This window comes from Perca flavescens, chromosome 10 (assembly GCF_004354835.1).
Source record: "Perca flavescens isolate YP-PL-M2 chromosome 10, PFLA_1.0, whole genome shotgun sequence".
In the NCBI taxonomy this organism is placed as follows: Eukaryota; Metazoa; Chordata; class Actinopteri; order Perciformes; family Percidae; genus Perca; species Perca flavescens.
The window spans coordinates 22,926,182-22,941,820 of NC_041340.1; the positions used below are offsets into that span (position 1 = coordinate 22,926,182).

Here is a 15,639-nt window from a genome sequence, read left to right on the forward strand (position 1 = left end):
GATGCCAGTTTAAAACAAAGTGATCATTAAGCACAAAAATCCTACAAATTCCATTAAAAGCCTATGATTTTATTTTTTTTAATTTTTCTAAACTACTTCTCTTTTCCTTTTTCTTCTCTGCACAGCGATCCAAAATAGCAGTATATGAGAAGATGTGGTCATACATGAAATCCGCTGAACCCTCAGTGTTTGTTAAGACCACACCCGATGGCGTAGCCCGGGTACGAAAGTCAAAGGGCAAGTTCGCCTTTCTCCTCGAGTCCACCATGAACGAGTACATCGAGCAGCGGAAGCCCTGCGACACCATGAAAGTGGGCGGGAACCTCGACTCGAAAGGATACGGTGTGGCGACGCCCAAAGGCTCAGCATTAAGGTGGGTGGAATAATATAACAATATCCTCCATGTTGTTATAGTATTCCACCTACCCTGATGTCCCCCTGTTGTCATTCTCTTCTCTTCCCCTTCTTGTTTTGTTGTGGACACAGAGGTAACGGTAGTATGCCTTTCAATGCACTTGGATACAAAGGTTAAACGATAAGAAATGTTTTTTTTTATATATATATATATATATATATATATATATATATATATATATATATATATATATACTATGTGATAAGAGTTGCTAATTTCTAGTCAAAGAATCAAATCCCGATGATAATTCTAAAGCTAACAATCATTTCATATGTATGTCTCTTTTACCGTTGCTTTTCTCTCTCCTTCGATCTCTCCTTCTGTCCCGTGTGCTGTCCTACCTGACTGTTGTGTTGTAACTTTTAATTTAACAGTTCAATGGTTTTTCAATTTAGCCTTTAAAAGCTGCGCTGTCACTTGTGACGAATGTTAATTGCATGATGTTTGTTGTTGTTACTTTTCTTCTCAATGACGAGTGTCCCCATCCCGCACACTTCAGTTCTAAACTACGTAACCCTTCATGCCACCTTTTCCAAGATTTAACACTGTCTTTACCTTATATTAGCCTTTCTTATCTCTCCATATTCCTTAAATTCTTAAACAATTTGTCCTTTCCTAGACCATTCTGATTAACAGATTCTGTGCATAAGCCCCTGCTTTGATAGTGGTAGTCTCACTACCATTACATTTTGATGCTTAGTACAATTATTACTTTGCATTAGATTTCTCACGGACCTGTGCATTTTCTTACAAGTTATGTTTTATCGTTTCAAGAAATGCTGTTAACCTGGCAGTTTTAAAACTGAATGAGCAAGGCCTCTTGGACAAATTGAAAAACAAATGGTGGTACGACAAGGGAGAGTGCGGCAGCGGGGGAGGTGACTCCAAGGTCAGCCTCGATGTCACCACAATCGGGTACCATAGTGCAGAGTAATCGGCAAGGCTGTTATAACAACCCAACCATAACCAAACCAACTGTCCGCCCCAACCAACCTGCTGCTGCCCCACGGCAGATTACCAAATTAACTGCTAGTCTGACCAGACGCTTTCACAACTCAGATCAAACTAAGGAGCCTTTTCTTAGCTGACAGAACAATAATATCTGCGGTTATTGAGACTGTGATGTTCACAGAATAAGAATTATAGGAGATAGGAGTTTTCTTCAAAGTTACTGGATATTCTCAAAAAGGGTGACTATGAGGTGAATGTGGCTGCCCTGCAGCTGTGAAAGGTTGAGCTTTGTTTATTCACCCTTTCACATGTGTAGGGCAGATCACCTAGTTGCAGATATTGGGACTTTGTCTAGGTAGCTTTGAGAGTTTGAGTAAAACACAGTTGAGGAAGTCACGCACATGTAATTCAAGAAGAGCTCGGCCTTTAAGTTTGCAAGTGATAGAATATTTGACATTGGAAAAGTTTGCTAATCCTCTAAAACACATGGTTTCGCAGTACGTCACCGCACAGCTGCTTCACATCCATGACACTGGCCCAGAACCCATGAGCTTTAAAGCCAACGTGATCAATTCTACTCCAAACCTCAAAATGGCTGCACAGCTGAGGCTGACAGGAAAGCAAGGGGAACAGCGGCGTCTTGAGGGGACTAAGCATTGCAGGCAAACGTGAGAATTCTAATTAAACAAAAGACCTAAGATTTCTTTTAATGAGTCATCTGATAAATCACCTGTGGTTTGATTTTCAGCACATGCAATTCCAAACCCCAACTCATGAATAACCCAGCTGTGACCATTTTGACTATCAGATTTCTCCCTCTTCTTCTGTGGTTAAATGATGCATGTTTGTTTCCATTGTGGAAGCTACAGTAATGGTGCAAAGTGTGAAACTTCAATCAACCATGACAATTTAGTATAATGTTACTTAGATTATGTGCCACGAGGTTACAGATAATATATATATATATATATATATATATATATATATATATATATATATATATATATATATATATATATACACCTATAAAGCCATTGGTTAGATTACAAACTTGATGAAGTCCCGTGGACTGCAGATTATGTCATTACGATTAATGTCATTTGTCATGGATTGGCCAAAACCACAATGAACAGTTAAGCTGCAGCCAGACTTATTTTTTTAATAGCATGACCACAAGAGGCTGCATGAGGCATAGATCAAATAATGTCAACAAAATGCCTGTGGTTCATTTCTGAAAAGGGATTTTTTAATGTCACCTTTTTTCAATGTTTGCATTGCTAACATTGTTATGTTCTGTGGTCACTGAGATCAGGAGGCCTCCCTGTGCTACTGATGCTCAGGAGCCATTTGAGAGGCATCTGTTTCTTGTGCTGTCATCGATCTTTTATCATGCACAGGTATGTACCGTACTGTCTGTTTCCTGGCTCCCTAGGACTCAGTGGAAAGGCCTGATTAGGTGGAATAAAGTGGCCTTAAGCGATTTGATCCAGACAGTGCATCGCTTGGCCCCGTCCCACTCACAGCTCCGTGTTCCAACAGACATGAGGAGATGCACATAATCATGAAGACCCTCACACACACAGTTAATACAGCTCTTTCTTGCCCTCAGGCACAACACAGTGCAGCCTAGATTGAGTTTCAGACACAGAGCATGTTGCAGGGTAATTGCATTGTTAATCAATGTCTTTCCGATTCAAGACAATGCTCTGGTCTTTACAGTCCGTTTCTCCAGATTGGCTATGAGGGATTTACAGTGATGTAATCTTCTCTCGGTGCATTATGCATTGCTTTAGTCCCCTTGGGGGACATTGTTCCCAGGGAGTAGTCAGGTCACTCATTTATCATTGCATTTTTCTTTGCTTTTCACTTTTACACAGAGAGATTGACCTGAACCCCAAATGTTTCACTTTTATATGATGACTACAATATGTGATCTTTATCCAACTTCACAAATGTTTTTTTTTTCTTAAAGTAATTTAAGACAATAGAACATTATGATAATTTATGATTACATAGAGTAGTTTGACGTCCGATGGACATCAAACGTCAAGAAACAGCTGTGTCAGACATTAGATTATGCAGCTACAGGCAAATATGAGAGGAATTATTCCACTGATACTTTCGAGCTTAGTCCTGCAGCTCTGTGCAGTTTGGTTGGGACACACTCATCTGACACTAATCTGGTGTAATTGGGAGATAAGGTTTCTTGGCGATATGTCGGCATAGAACACCTAAGAATTAATTAAGCTTTCACTTTTGGCCATCATTGCTTGGATATGAAATTGGTTGTAGCACTTGTACTAATATAATTGATTGTTGTCATGCTGGTGACAGTAACATTAGCCATTGCAGGATTCAGCTTATATTATGGAAATGGAAAGGTAGTGTGCATCACTTAGATTGTTCTGTTTGTTAAGACAAAGCTCCTGTTGGACTGATCTTGTTAAATGCTGTTCAGAAAGCCCCTCTGATCCATTTCCTGCCCCCAAACCAATGTACCCCCGGTGCTTTTGGATATTCATAGACTTGCAGATTGTACTTACAGTACCTGCTCGTCGCCCTGTTAACAGCGTCTGCCGATTACTCAAAGCGATATGGGTAGGTCCTGGCTTTAGACTAGGGGTTATAAAGGTAATAGGTAGAATGCCTGCTTTTTGTGATGTTGACAGCCAGGAGCCCTGCTTTATCGCTTTGTAAAGTATGTAGTAGTTTAAAAGTTGAATAACATAAAATAACATAATATAATGTTATTTATGTTATTTCCCACGTGAAGAACTCCTGTAAACCTTGCAGTATTGAAACTCAGTGAACAAGGCATCTTAGACAAGCTGAAAAACAAATGGTGGTACGATAAGGGTGAATGTGGAACCAAGGACTCTGGAAGTAAGGTCAGTCGCTGCAGGTCTTTTGTACTGATTCCAAATTGCATTTTGACGTACTGTTCATATGCAAGACAAGACTTCTCTGACATCTATAGTATACATTTTGTTTATTTGCTACACATAATTTTGATTTTTTTTAGTATTTGAGTTTTTCTGCCACAAACTGTAACACAGTTTTAACACTGTGGCTTTAACACAAGGCACTGCTTCCCCAAATTCATTTTTTTCTGTCATTGCCATAGAAATGAGCCATTTTTTGCAATATAAAATGAACTCTTTTTTGTGAAAACTGTAATGATAATAGTGCGGGGAAAGTGCTTTTCAGATACACTATTTCAATTGAATCACAGCAGTTAATAGTTGTTGATAAAATGCTATTTTTGCTCATTTTCACTCTTGACATTCATGATACTTTGACCATTATGCTGCTGTTCCTATTTACCAAACTGTTAATGAAAATTTGATTTATTTGTGTTGTTACTAGTTTGCATCGAAATGTGTCTATTAGATTCTTTGGCCTCCTGTGGTGTGATGAACAAGCATAGCCTCTTATTGTGATGAGTTACTCAAATTCAACTTCTCTAAGCGGCGAGAGCACTGTAGGGTGTCCTCGAAATCTTGTGGCTGCTTGGAGTTGAAGTTAGAGGCTCTGTTTGTACATTACAAGAAGTTGGAGAATGTAATAAACCCACTATTTAACCCTCTGAGATACAGTCAGAACCTCAGATTATAGGTTAGGGTTGCTAGATAGCTTTACGATATCTCCACGCTCATAGGGTTAAACTGCAAATAGTAAAACTGTAATGAACAAATTTTTAATGAATATGTTTGGCAGGTAAGCAGCAGCAAAATGGTTTGATCTTTAATGAGGTTTTTTTTTTTAACTTTAATGGAGCTATCATTCATCTATTATGAAATTGACTGTACTGTATGACAATGTTGCCATGAGAGTTATACGTACATGTCGCCAAGAGGATTAAAAAAAAAAAGGATAGGGATTTTCAGAGCTGTCGACCTATGCGATACTGACCAGCTTCCTTACATGGTCAAGAGCAGAAGCCATTTTACATACATGTAGCGTAGGGAAGGGGAAGCTCTACATTCACCAGCAGATAGAGCATTAAGAGTTGGCTTCTTGCTCCTTATAGTGGAGAATGGTTTGACTATGGCAGTCTAAAGTTCCTTTCAACTTTGTGACCTCCATAGGAAAATCAGTTCAGTCGAAATTCTAGCCGTAGCCCCTCATTACATCTTCAATTTTTGGTTGTTTGTAGCTGTTAGTCTCCATAATCTGCCATTTGTAGCACAAGTAAGATAGAGTATGATGATGTACAAGAGCAGTTTAAGTCCAGGCTATGTGAGGCTCAGTTTGAAGGATACAGGCTGTATTTTGTTCTGCTGCTCGTGCTCCACTGCAAATCTCTTAACTATGTTATTCACTTTCCCCCAGGACAAGACAAGTGCTCTCAGCCTAAGCAATGTGGCTGGTGTCTTCTATATTCTGGTTGGAGGGCTGGGGCTGGCCATGATGGTGGCTCTGATAGAGTTCTGTTATAAATCACGGCAAGAAACCAAACGGCTGAAATTGGCCAAGAATGCCCAGAATTTTAAGCCGGCTCCCCCGACCAACACCCAGAACTTTGCCACATACAGAGAAGGCTACAACGTATACGGAACCGAGAGCGTAAAGATCTAGAGGTACGTCGTTTCTGCTTACTGTCCGCACTGTCCCCGGGGCAGAGTGGGACATGAATCATTTAGCTTGCTGTCGTATAAGTGAGAGTGAATAATTCATTTGTATGTGTTACTGTGTGGCTGCTGCTTGTAAAATTGTTTACGGTTGTCATTTTGGCGAGAACAGAACACACTTGCCCAATCAAATACAAAACTTTGAGATATTTTTTATGCCTTGTAACAAATAGCAGCATGGATAATGCCTCGGGCAACATGAGAGTACACACGATGTTAGCAAGTTACCAGATACACAACCTCATGTTGTGTGCAGTATCATAGAACTGCTGTATAGAGTTATTGTGCATAAGAATTGTAGAGAAAAGAAATGTGTTTTATTCTGTGATTGTAATCTGATCTTTAAGGGTCAGTTGCCCCAAATTAATGGAACTAGTTAAGTTTAGGCAAAAAAAGTACTTAGTTAGGGTTAGTAAAACATCAGGGATTGGCATAAAATGAGTCATGTAAAACGACTAATAGGAGGATGTAACGTGACGTCATTGCGTCACGGACTAAAACTCAGTTAACTTCAAATTGACATTTGAATTGAACATTTTGAAAAACATTGAAAAACATTGAAATTTTGGTTTCACAAGAGACCCTAACACCCTATTTTCTGAGTGAAAGTCATGTGTTTGTTTGACCCATCCACCACCCTAACCATCCTCCTTACGTGCAACTGGCGCTCTTATACTTTTTCTCCGACTGCCTTGTTTGCTCTAGCGATAATTACTACAACCACCAGAGGTCGCCACCTAACAGAAAAAGTAATTATGGGTCGTTATGAGCTGCTTGCATAATCAACTCATATGGGCGTTTTCTGTGTGCGGACGGGCTGCTCTATTGGTGTTTAGCCATGAAGATATGTTTGCTTTTACTTGCACAAGATATTTCAGCCTCCATCTCAATACAATATAGGTAAATGGAATTGTATTTGTTTTGTTCACAGCATTAAAAAAGCTGTAAACACAACATTTACATATTATTACTTTATAAAGTTTATATGGCGAAGGTGTTTGCAAATAGTTTAGACTTACAGCAGACACGGACAGCAATAGGACAGGATCATTCCGATATTCAGTCTGTTTCGGTGTCAACTTCTGAGGAAAATATCTGGCTCTTTAGCTGCACAACCTAGTTCACCAGCTAGTCGCTTATTTTATTTATTTTATTTTTTTATGTCATTTTGTGCTGGACAGGTAGTGTTCAGTCATTTTTTAGAGCTCGAACACGGCGCTGAAAGCAACTATCTGCTGAATCTGACGAGGAGAGCAGTGGGAGCAAATCAAAACTTTAAAGCTTCAAGACAGCCAATCAAAACAATGATCTAAAAGAGGCTAAAAAACTAAAAGAGTTTGACACTGAGTGACCTCAGTCACATTACATTGTTTTATTTATTTGCACATTGTTAATATAAAACTGTTGATGAGCGCAGCTTTATAAAGTTCAACAGCAGCATTTCTACAGTGTCCCTGTTACTCTGTAAAATCCACAGAACACACTTAACAGCTTTCCTAGGAACTTTACTTTTCCGGGGAAACTTAGTAGGTAGTTCCACTGAAAGCTCATTTTCACTTTAATAGCACTAGAAGTAAGTGGGAATTAAACAAATATCTCTGTACAGCAGTTTTACAGCATTGAACTAAACAAAGGGGACCTTGAGAAGTGCATTGTTAAGTAAATTGTTAGTTTTGTGTTTGATTGAATTGATCGCATGTGTGTTCTGTTGTTTCTCGTTAAACACCAAGTTTGACATGTCTGTTTACAGAAGTACAGCTGTACAACAGAACAACGTAATTTAAACGCCGTGAAAACTTATTGGGATTATTTATACGAGAGACTTCTGTGTTTGTGTTTTTTTGTCTCTGCTCTTCTCACTGGATTCAAGTGGGCAGGTCTCGGCTGGAAAAAGAAAAGGCTGAATAGACAAAACTTTATGACAGCTGGTGGGTTGTTCACTTATGTTGCCGCTGTCAATCAAATCAAATCAAACCACACCCACCCAGTCCTGATGAACGCAATAGGCTGAGTTTTTCTGTGTTAAAATAAAATGTATAATTTTCTGGAACTTTCTGTTGGTGTTATTTAGAAAAAAAACACAAAATTGGAAATCAAGTTTTCAGGGGCTTTAAAAAATAAAAGCAATAGAGTTTTAAAATATTTTTTTTCAAGCTGGATGAAAAGTAGTCCTTCAACTAATTTTTTAAATGCATGTTTAAGTTGAAATCTTGAATACACAGATTTCCTTTGATTTTTATTTTTTAAGTTGACATTTTCAATTTAACAGTCACATATTTTCAACCAACATGAGTTGTATGTAGTAGTAAGCTTTTTCCTGCCAATCATTATACACCTCAACTCTTTGCATTTTCTTGTGCTCTGTATGTTGACACAGGTTTAGGAAACATTTCCATTGTCCCTTACAACTGTGACTGAACATCTATGAAAGGACAGGATCACGGGGATTGAGCTCCAAGCCAAATCCTCTCGGGCGGACACGGCACGATTATCTGCAATGACGACACGACTGGACTGGTCACGGGAAGAGCCGATGCCGCTCCCTTCTCTTAGTGCCTTATGGAACTCTGAGTCCAATCAATGCAACTCATTCACAATGATATTGCTTTTAGCTTGAAACTCATACAAAACAGAAGAATGGTGCAGTGATTGAAATATATATATATATAATACATTTTACATGTTACAATGAATGAGAGAACTAAAGCCATCCTTTGCAACCCTAAGCACACTTTGAAGTGCCAGAAAGACGACGAATCTCATATGACAAGTCTAATTGGTTTCTTGTAATCAATATGATCAGATTACTCTTCATCCTTCTGCTGCCAGATTTTCACTGGTTACATGTGTTCAAATCATTTTATTAGATCTATTCAGTGCACTGTTAGACACTGGTTATTAGACAATAGCTTTTATACTGCTGTAAGTCACTTATAGTGGCATTGTACTTGTTTTAAAAGTCAGATTGATCTCACTGGAGCGAAATGCCATTCAGCCCAAAACAATTCCGAGTGTGTTGTTTGTACTCTAAACTCTGGTGCTGCTGCCACTGTCTTCTGAACGTTTGTTGGGACTCATGAAGATGAGAAGATGATCTGGTTTGGCTTTTACGCACTACAGAACCAGGTCATAATTCGCACTTCCAATACTGCCAAGAGTGTGTTTTGTATGACAAAGAGTGTGTAAAGCAAAGTATTCATGCTTGAGTCAAAAAAGAAAAAAGAAATCTGTTTGTGATCCACAGTTTGTAAAATATCAAAGGAGCACTGACTCGCTCCAAACAGTCTTTCCCTGAAGTCTAGAGTCATTCGAGTCTCCTGTACGTGAAAGTAAAACCAAACTAAAAGGGTGATTCAATTGTAGATTAACTGCAATCCAATTAAAGGATAACAGTAATGGCTTTTAAACTGTAGTATTTTGGATTACTTTACCATTTTCTTTAACAATTGCACATTTTACAATGAGCTGTGGTTTGCTTTCAATTTGATTTGACTTTAATGAGCATTACAGTGTTTGGTGACTTCACTAGTAAATGAAAATGAAAAATATATGAATACAACGGAAAATAGATTTATACAAGGTTATGCCAGGGAGACCCCTGAAGCTTAGCACATTTCCGTATTGCTGTAATCATTTCCTTTCTTTCAAAAAGACTGTGATTCCGTAGGATTTAGGAAGACAAGTTATCTAATCACCTAAAACTATGGGCAGATAGTTTTATATAAAAAAAAAGAAACTTATAATGTGAAGAGAAATGGAGAACAAATTGAGAAAGATGTGTACATTTAGATAAAGGAGAATTATTTATATTACATGATGAAAGATTGGTTTCCCTTTTTTACCTTTAGGACATTGCATGTGAAATCAGTGATGCTTGACGAGCTCTGCTACTCAAACCGAAACCTTAGGTTTACGCTAGAAATCCAGCCCAGGTTATTCTTTTGTAAATCAGTCTTTTTTTTTTTCTTTCTTTTTTTGTACACCTCACCTTCTGCAACAAAAAAAGCAAAAGGCATAGTAGTGGGTACAAAAGAGCAAGAGATGCATGCATAATTTGCTGAACCTCATTAGTGAGGCGCTATACAGAGACTTTTAATACATTTTGTAAATAAAATGTACAGAAAGAGCCGTGTGTCTTTTAATGTTAATGTCATTTCACAACACTATTTGAACCTGTCTTTGCTGACTAAAAACACTGTGGATGACTTTGTGGCCTGAGGGGGCTGCAGGATCTCGGCCCCGCTTATACACACTGCATACTTTAACCCCAGTATGGCGGAGTATCAGTAGCCGCCTGCAGACAAATACACAAAGAGGAGTTTTTCCTGTAATATGTCCAATATTTTAGTTAGTCAGTGGAAGTGTGTGAGCATTTTTTGGATCAATAGTAAGCACCATCTGCTTCACTCTCGCTCCCCTGCCTTGCATCCCCTGATTGAGGGCTCCATTGACAGCTTCATCTGGCATGTGATCTTTCTCTTTCTCTCTCTCTCTCTCTCTCTCTCTCTCTCTCTCTCTCATATATATATATATATATATATATATATATATATATATATATATATATATATATATATATATATATATATATATAAGATGTGACACTATAAATAATGTATTATTGCAACCACCAACTGCTTACAAAACATACTGCACACGTATGCTGTGTCGCTTATAATTCCAGCACAAGTTGTAAGCTTTGAAAAAGGGAGCAGACATTTTTACCAGGATTTACTTAAATAAAATGTACGTAAATACAGCAAAAGGGGATAGTTAATTATGTAAACCCTGCTTATTCCCACAGTGTAAATTCTCTCATATACAGTCAATCGGCATAATGGCCAATACATTGCCCAGAAAGTCTGTGTCATTTTACTGGTCTCTGGGTCTGCATTGTGTGGGAAAAAATGAATTCCTCCTTCCAGAGATCCAGCCTGCCACAGCTCAAATAACAAATCCAACAAACATGGCAAAAGACCAGTGATTTATTTTTTTCCCCCTTCATTTTTGGAAGCAGACACTATGATTCAGAATTTATTCACTGCACCAGTCCTGTGGAACACACTCGGGCTGTATGAAATGCTACTGTATGATCCAAACAACCCATTTCTGACAAAGCATGAAAGGATATTGCTTTTTTTGTTCTACCTTTGCTTCACTGCCTCTCCTTTTGTGTATTTTTTTTCTTTGTCATGCCTGGACTGCTTTCAAACAGGAACAAGACAACGTGGGAGAGTGGTGTGCGAAAGATGGCACTGCACTGCAGTACATGATGCTCATGAGACTGTTCTCTGGAATTAGTTTACTCACCTATCAAAGAGGGCGACACAGTGGCAATGGTTGTTCTGCAAGAATAGGAGAAAAACAAGAGGCAACAAGCCATTAGGATGAGGCCTTTCATTAAAAAAATGACACAAGGAGAGGAACTGTTGATCTAATCACAGGAGCAGGAGAGCACACTTCCATCCACCAGAGGACAACTAATCATTCCCCGCCGCATCGAAGCACACTTTTTGCATCTGTCGAACTGTGCGCCTATAGGCCGGTTTCTCATGCTTGCTGTCTCTTCGGGCCTGTGGATGTGAAAGCTAATCTGATCTAACATGGGCTCTGTCACTAAGGGGAGGCTGGTTATATGTGTGTGTGTGTGTGTGTGTGTGTGTGTGTGTGTGTGTGTGTGTGTGTGTGTGTGTGTGTGTGTGTGTGTGTGTGTGTGTGTGTGCGTGCATGAGAGAAGAAGACAAAGAGTGCATGTGAGAGAGAGAAAAAAGAAAGAGACAGAGAGAGAGAGAGAAAAAAAACTCAAATAGCTGAAGGAGGACATGTCATGGGGTGGATACTTCGATTACCGCCACAGTAAAAAAAAAAAAAAAAAAAAAAAAAAAGCTTTCTGGTTCACCGGTTCCCTCACTTTGCAGCGTACTGCAGTCTTTCACCCTCCCTCTCTCTCTCTCTTTTTCTCTCTCTCTCTCTTTCTCTCTCTCTCTCCAAGGACACAACGAATAAATCAGATTCCAACTCAGTTGTTCCATTTTCCTCTTTTCTCCACTTAAGCTCTTCAGCTATCTTGAAGTGCATCTGAAGAGACCTGCTCTTGACGTTCAAGTTCAGTTGACATTGATCAGCTTCCTAAACATTCAACTCTATTGTATAAAGTGATAGTTTAAAGGCAACTTAAATGACAGGAGTCTGTTTCTGTCTGTCTATCTGTCAGTCTGTCCTTCGATTTTCTCGACCGACTTCACACCTGGTGGGTGTACTGCTGAGGACCCAAGAAACTGCAGTGACGAGTGCAAGCTCTTGAAATCTATAGGACATTTTCATTAGTAGTGCGTTATCTACGCACTGTGTATTGTATTGAGAGGTGACCCCTTTTTAACTGGTACACCATAGAATGGCATGCTGGGTACAGCTCACTCTCCGTCGCTCGCTACAGTGCATTAAAGAACAGATGGTAAAAGAGAGACAGGAGAGACCGGAGATGTTACGTCGTAGCAACCTCAAACATTTCAAACATCAGCTTTCGTAGTAACGCTTTTGGTCCCGGCCTTGTCCTAAATAGCTAGCAGTAATCAAAAGGTGCGTATATGCTAGCATTGACTGTGTCCTCTCAGCAGGCGTATTACTCAGGACCCAGTGTCTAAGAGTGAAGTTGTTTGGATGAGCGGTTCTCGAGAAAGCTGCAGGCAGCAATACCCGAGGCCAAGCAATCTGCCCATTCCAAACAGGCACGCTTTGAACAGGCACTGCACTAGTTTTCATAAATATAGCATTTTGTGGTTACAAAAGCAGTTATGGCGTTTATAGCCATTTAATCTGTTTTCTGTAGTTCCCTCATTGGTTATTTTGAACATTTCCAAACTCTGTTTTGCCTTTCGAAGCACATTTTAATGACTGCAAAGACAACAGAGATGTAGAGAGATGACATATGGAGTTCATATGTGAAGCCTTTAGGGCATGACTGAAGCAATGAGAAAAACACATATTAGCACACAAACACCATTAGCATGCTGCACTGAAGAAGAAATAACAATATACATGAACCAGGCCCACGACGCATTCTTTAACATTATTACATAACACATGTACATTTACCATTATTTTAAAAAAAAACATTTCAGGGCATTTTTTGCATGTCTCCCATTTATACAAAACCCCACTTCTCCAGACGGTGACTAATGCAGGTGTGACTCAGAAACCGTGCAGATTGCAAGAGGAGATCCTGTTACTGTTTGACTGAACCTGAATGGGCAAGACTCATGATTCGACTTTGAGCACAGCGTGATCGCTGGCTGTGGACGTGCCAGATCCAGCACTTACAACATGAAGCTGTCCCTGCAGGAGTTTGGTGCACCACAGATTCAGGGTCTAGAGTTAATATAGAATGAATGCTGCAATACACAAAACACAAACAGTCAGCTGCAGTCCTGACACCAAAACCCAGGAGAGGTCAGATGAGAATGCCAAGGGTCGCTCAAGCTGAGAGGCAGACCAAGTGGCAGCTGAGGGCAGCGTGTGCAACGAATCCTGCATTTTGCTGCTACACGCTGATAGAACAGTAAACATGTGTACACTCGAACATTACTCGTGATTGAACTATTGTTCTGCAGGTGGATCATTTGTCAGATGCACTAGAGGAAGTTCAGATTCTTTAAGTAAAAGTCACACTGTAGAAACACCACACTTTATAAGTAAAAGTCCTGCAGTGTAAATGCAACTTAAAGCGGCTATATGTAACTTTCAGGTTGTGTTGATTCTAGCGGTTGCTTTGGACAAAAGCGGTAGTGTTTTTACCACACCTGCTGTTGTAAAGATCTTTCCTTTACAGTGCTGTATTGCCCACCGTATTACCGAGTTAGCATTATGGGGAGGTCATATAGTTGCGATGAATGTTTTTGCTCAGACAGAAAATCTAAAAATGACCATAAGAGAATACGTTACAGATGTATCCTTGCATTTCAAGTGTTGCATATGTAGCGGAGGATAAGCCCCACTATGTAGGGGTGTTATTAGTATAGTTCCGCTCTGGACGACTAGAAGAGTACAATATCTGGATCTGTACATCCCAACACAATTGGCCCCAGTACCTAATTCAGTAAGTATGTTGTCACCTATCTGGCTGATCTCCCTGATCAATGTGGGGCAATGAAAGTATGGTAGGATGGGCTTCAGGACTCTCTAACACGGTGACCACCTGAAGTGTGATGTGCTCCTAAACCGACCTTAAGGTCTGCTCAATCTTCCCCACTATATCCTATACCTAGCTAGATAGGTGGGATGCCCCTACTCTAGAGCAATAGAAACTCAATATCATTTGAGTAACAACTGAGTAGATATCTCAACAAATTATTTATTGATTGACCCTTTAAAATGTTGTAAATCAAACCTAGTCCAATAACATTTGACCAGTTTCAACTCTGCTATTGCAGGAGTGACTCCCAAAAAATAAATAAATTACATAAAACAAAATAAGGTTCAATGTGACAGGAAAATAAAAAATACTTAAAAAAAAACTCTCACTGTAGACAATCCCTAACCGTTTTTAACAGATATTCCACAGAGAAAAATAAACACCAGCTTGCAGTCAACAAAAACCAAAGCACAGTCTCAGTAAGTGATTGACAGTTTAACAGAGCATGCTAATTATCCTTAAATGTTCAGCAATCAATACGTTCAACCAGAATCACTTTGCTGTCCATTTCCGAAGGTTCTAAAATGCAAACATTTTTTGATTGTGCCTATGCCTGAGGGCCAATTCGTGGTGGGTTTTGAATCATTTACAATCCTGTAATTGTTTCCATCTGTTAAAAGCCCGACCAAGGTTGACTCACATCATCGACCGTTGTCCTTCACTTTCACTTTCCGTTTTAGCTTTTAGTTGTTCTTCGTTTAATTTCCTTCTTTTCTGTGATGGCCCTGTCCCAGTATCAGCCATAACTACAACAGATAACTTCTAAAATAACATTAAACTACAATTAGACCTATATAAAGAAATCTCCTGCTACCTTTTACATGGCTCAGCTGGCTGGATACGCTAACACAGGCTTTTCCGGTGTTACACAGAAATCTGTGATCCATCAGAATGTGTGACTGTAGCGCCATCTACCTCCCACAAATCATTTGCGCAAAAAATCTGACCCGGGCAGACACCTTACTAAAAACTATATAAAAATAGTGTTTTTTTCACTGTTAGTCGTGTATGCTGTTACAGGTCATTTCAGATCATTGTAAGAAAATTGACAGAGCTTCAGAAACATTTAGGGATGCAACGAATCCAGGATTCGGCCAAATATTAGGCTTTGTGACGAGGTTCAGTGTCTGCCGAACCTTCGAATTTTTTTCCACCAAACCGAACCCTACACTTGCACTACGCGCGCTATGCTGGTCGACATAATGGCGACAAAATGGAACTCATGAGCAGAAAAAAAGTGTTGTTTGGCAGTACTTTCAGTCAAAAGAAGGCAATTCAAGTCGAGCTACATGTTCAATTTGCAATGCCAATTTGTCTCGTGGTGGCAAGGACCCTAAACAATACACAACATCGCCGCTGTTAAAACATTTGCGTATGAAACATACAAGCTGTGCATGAAGGAATCTACAGACAGCCGCCAAAATGCAGCAACTTCAGGTACAGCAAAGGAG

At 39.5% G+C, this 15,639-nt stretch overlaps 1 protein-coding gene across 2 annotated transcripts in view; it reads left to right on the plus strand.

Moving 5' to 3' along the window:
- The window catches only part of LOC114563227 (glutamate receptor 3), an 88,410-nt gene extending 78,286 nt beyond the window's left edge, over positions 1 to 10,124 (plus strand). The window contains exons 13-16 of one of the 2 annotated variants that reach the window (XM_028590073.1): positions 126 to 373; positions 1,190 to 1,304; positions 5,699 to 5,946; positions 8,375 to 10,124. In XM_028590073.1, the coding sequence (XP_028445874.1) occupies positions 126 to 373; positions 1,190 to 1,304; positions 5,699 to 5,944 (609 nt within the window). In that variant the 3' untranslated portion in view covers positions 5,945 to 5,946; positions 8,375 to 10,124. Of the gene's footprint in view, positions 1 to 125; positions 374 to 1,189; positions 1,305 to 4,139; positions 4,255 to 5,698; positions 5,947 to 8,374 lie in introns of both variants that reach the window. The other variant, XM_028590074.1, reaches the window with a different exon arrangement.
- Positions 10,125 to 15,639: the final 5,515 nt, after the last annotated feature.